The sequence below is a fragment of the Phoenix dactylifera genome, chromosome 13 (assembly GCF_051530095.1).
Source record: "Phoenix dactylifera cultivar Ajwa chromosome 13, Ajwa_hap1_PhDact_Kaust_v1.1, whole genome shotgun sequence".
Taxonomy (NCBI): Eukaryota; Viridiplantae; Streptophyta; class Magnoliopsida; order Arecales; family Arecaceae; genus Phoenix; species Phoenix dactylifera.
This window is the reverse complement of record NC_143202.1, coordinates 20,106,736-20,111,039: the sequence shown is the minus strand read 5'-3', so window position 1 is coordinate 20,111,039 and position 4,304 is coordinate 20,106,736. Positions and strand designations below refer to the sequence as shown.

General features: G+C 40.3%; 1 protein-coding gene across 1 annotated transcript; it reads left to right on the top strand.

Annotated features, from left to right (window-relative positions):
* The first annotated feature begins 289 nt into the window (after nt 1–289).
* Nucleotides 290–1,494, top strand: LOC103715855 (arabinogalactan O-methyltransferase 1-like). The gene has a single exon (XM_089927014.1). The coding sequence runs from the start codon at nt 471–473 to the stop codon at nt 1,320–1,322; it is 852 nt and encodes a 283-aa protein (XP_089783140.1). The 5' UTR covers nt 290–470; the 3' UTR covers nt 1,323–1,494.
* The last annotated feature ends 2,810 nt before the right edge of the window (nt 1,495–4,304 follow it).

Genomic DNA, 4,304 nt, shown 5'->3' with positions numbered 1-4,304 from the left:
AAGATAAATTAAATTAACAATATATTAATATGATTAATTATTTTTTTAAAAAAATTATAAGTACTATATAAAATTAAATAAAATTATACATAAAATTAAATATTTAAATATAAATTAGATAGTTGTCTGTCTATATATATATATATATATATATATATATATATATATATATATATATATATATATATATATATATATATATATATATATATTAGATGCGGGTATTAATTGGATCCTTAAATTTTTATTGGTGTTTGAACCGATGGGTTCATCTCCTCCCATCCCATGGGGAGGGGCATTTTCGTTATTCAGAGATAAAATGTGACATCGTGCGGGCACCCTCGCTTATTTGTCTTCCATGGGAAGCTTTTTAGAACGGCGAAGAGAGAGCGAAATCACTGCTTGATAGTTTGAAGCTGAGGAGGGGTGAAAGAACTCGGCAAAAGATCGGCGAAGAGGAAAACGAAGCGATGCGGGCGGCGCTGGAGAAACCCCTAGTCGTCGCCGCCGCGGCTACGGCGCTGGTGGTGGGTGCCCTTCTCGTCTCGAGCTTCATCCGTGCCGGCGACCGCGCCCTCCTCTGCTCCTCCATCTTCTCCTCCTCCTCTTCCTCCTTCTCCTCCTCCTCCTCTTCGGAGCTCGCGGAGGCGCTCCTCCACTACGCCACCACCAACGTCGTACCCCAGCAGTCCCGCGCCGAGATGCGCATATCCTTCGACGTCCTCCGCCGCCGCGCCCCCTGCAACTTCCTCGTCTTCGGCCTCGGCCACGACTCCCTCATGTGGTCCGCCTTCAACGCCGGCGGCACCACCGTCTTCCTCGAAGAAGATCCCAAATGGTTCCAATCCGTCACCAAGGCCTCCCCGGCCCTCCGCGCCCACAACGTCCGCTACCGCACCCAACTCATCGAGGCCGACGATCTCATCAAATCCTACCGATCCGAGCCCTCCTGCCTCCCGCCGGCGGCGGCGCCACTCAAGAACAACCACCGGTGCCGGTTGGCCCTCGCCGACCTCCCCGCCGAGATCTTCGATCGGGAGTGGGATCTCATCATGATCGATGCTCCAAAGGGGTACTACAACGAGGCGCCGGGCCGGATGGCGGCGATCTTCTCGGCGGCGGTGATGGCGAGGAGCCGGCGGGGAGAGGGCGAGACCGATATCTTCCTCCATGACGTCAATCGGAAGGTCGAGAAGATGTTTGCGATGGAGTTTCTCTGCAAAAAACACCTCGTCGGCGGGACTGGCCGGCTGTGGCACTTCCGGATCCCGCCGGTGAGGGGAAACGAGTCCTCCGCCTCCGGCGAGAAGAGCTTCTGCTGAAGTTTTGAAATTTTAGATTTCCGAGGGGCTTTCTTGTTACTTTATTTTTGGGCTTGTACTTAATCTCTATTTTTGAATTTTACTTATACCCCTACTCTATCCGTTTGCATGGATTTGTGAATTTTGATTAAATTATAACAAATGAGCAGGGTGGAAATGGTAGTGGAGGCAATAACACAGAGTAAGTAATGGACTAGTATGTAAATTTTGTTGTTTATCTTTGATAGGGTAATACGAAGGAAGGTAAGGAAAATGTGATAAATTAGGATGAAAATTTAATTGGATTGGTAGTAGGGTGCTGGAATGAAAAATAACGTATGGTACTCTCATTCATGTTATGGATAGCTAGCTGGAATACAATAAAATCGCATTTTTGGCTAAATTGGAGATCATTACAAAACAGTTCGGGTTAAAATCCCATTTTTATTCTTGTTAATCATATGTGTGTATGTATAAATGTATGTATGTATAGATATAAATATGTGTGTGTGTGATATGTGTAGCTTTGTGTGCATGCCCGCGTGCATATTTACATGAATGTTTGTCCATATATATATATATATATATATATATATATATATATATATATATACACACACACATATATATATATACACACACACATATATATATACACACACATATATACACACACATATATATCTATATTTATATATATGCGGGTATATTATCTCCATCAGAGGACCGAAAGAAGCCTAAAGAAATAAATAATATTAAGAAATGAGCAAGGTAGTGAGTCTAGTTTGTAGGTGGTTTGGTGGAAGGGGTGCTGATCGGATCAAATCAAATCGGATGATATAAAAATCAGATCTGATGCGGAATAGATCAAAAATCTACCAATTTGAATCTCACCTATTAATAGACAATTTAACTCAATCTATAATAAGTTAAAACAAGCTAAATGGATTAAATGATTAAGCCCGTTTTCTATAGTTTAATTAAAGTGATTGTTAGTGGAGAGCACACGCCTATTGAATATTTTTTAATTTCTTAATAACATAATCTATTATCTCATTGGATATAGGTGAACTATAATACATAAACGGTGCATTGTGAGTAAATTAAGGTGTATGGCGGTGTGCCATTTAAAAGTATTTGGCTGGACTTCAAACCATGTGACTTCCACGGAATCAATCAAATGCCGTGAAGAGGGGCCGTGGTTGGAAGGTCAAGTATCTATTTAGAAATGAATCTTGGTTGCCCCTGCCTTCACGCCATGGATCTATCCATTCCTTTTATCACCAAGCTATAGAAGGGAATTTTGCATGAAAAATATTCTCATTTCCAAGTTGATATAGTTATTATTTTTTTCTTTTAAGGACTTTGTTTTTGTCATGAAAAAAATTAAACGATCCTATCCTAACTCTTATCTTCCGGTCTGATCGGTGATATCAAACTACATGAGCGTAGAAAAATCTAAAAAAAAAAAGAATTTGATGAGGTGTCCATTGTTTATCAGAGCATATTGTAAAAATCTTTGATATCAATGGTGGCCAAGGTTTTTAATTGGTAGCTAACAAGGTTTTTCTTTTTATTGGTTGTAAAGGTTGACAAGGTTCATTTTAATTTAGGTGCTGATATCCTCTTAGAAGTTGGCAGCTTGACTACTTGATGTGGCAATGGAAAGCCTGTGGCAATGGAAAGCCAAGTAGTGTCCCTTTGGGTCTGTCAAAGTATACTCTGATGACTTCAAATGCAAGTTGGTTCAGTAAATTAAAGTACAAGTAGATCTTTCTGAGTTAATTGCACCTCAATGGACAATCAAGTTATCTTTATAATAATTGGTGGTTGAACAACTTCTATGAGGTTCTTAATGAAAAGATATGCAGGCAAGCCCTTAGATACAAAGATTCATTTCTTTTTTACCTGCAGGGTAAAATCTGAGGTATTACTTAAAAAACAGAAATGAAGACTGGTAAATATATGCGACATGTTACATGCAATACATCGGGTCACAAACTATGGAATTCAGCATCATGATTTCATCAAATTAATCTTATTTGATGGGTGAAATCAAAATCATTAATTAAAAATTTTGCAAAAAAGGAGGAAATATAATAATCAAATTTGCAAAAGAATTATCATCTTTTTGGGATAGAGCATTTGTTTTCAATTTTTGTTCGCTGATTAGAAAATAACCTACGCTACGCGACAGTATTAAATTGAGTGACAAAGAAAGAAAATAGCAAGGAGATAGAGATAAGAAAGAGTTATAGTGGCATTGAACATTAGATGATATACAAATATAAAACTTAATTATGACTCCTATCTAGCTCAGACTCTTCAGCATGAACTGGTTAATTTCTGTTAATCTACCTTTCAATTGCTATAAGAGGTAGTTCAAACCACACATATGAGCAGCTTGCAAACATAAATTATAACTTAATTAACAAAATCCCATCAATATAAGAAAGAAGAAATCACTCGATTAGCCTGCTCTCTATGTGACAAAAATCAGATCATCAACACAACATATTTGAAGTCCATTAGCGGCATCCAATAAAGCATAACCAAATAAACATTGAAGAACAAATAACACAACAAAATAAATTTTAAGAAAACAAAAACAAACAAATCACAGAAAGTTTATTTATGAGTAGGGATCTGTTGGTGAAAAAATGGACCACCCCACAAATGTAATTATAGCACCCAAATCCGTCAGCAAGATCGAGCTCATCCAGGCCGAGCTTATGCAAGCTCATCTAAGTGCCCGGGCTCTTCCGCTCTCGAGCTCATCTAAGTGATCGGGCTCTTCCGCTCTCGAGCTCATCTAAGTGCTCGAGCTCATAGGCCGAGCCGAGCACAGAAGGCCGAGCACAGCAGGCCGAGCACAGAAGGCCGAGCACAGAAGGCTCAGACCAGAAGGCCGAGCTCCGAAGGCTGCGGAGCTCAGAAGGCCGAGCACAGCAGGCCGAGCTCAGAAGGCTGCCGAGCTCCGAAGGCTGCCAAGCTCAGAAGGCC

Coding starts and splice junctions, on each gene's coding strand:
- LOC103715855 (XM_089927014.1), top strand. CDS start 471: ATGCGGGCGGCGCTGGAGAAACCCCTAGTCGTCGCCGCCGCGGCTACG.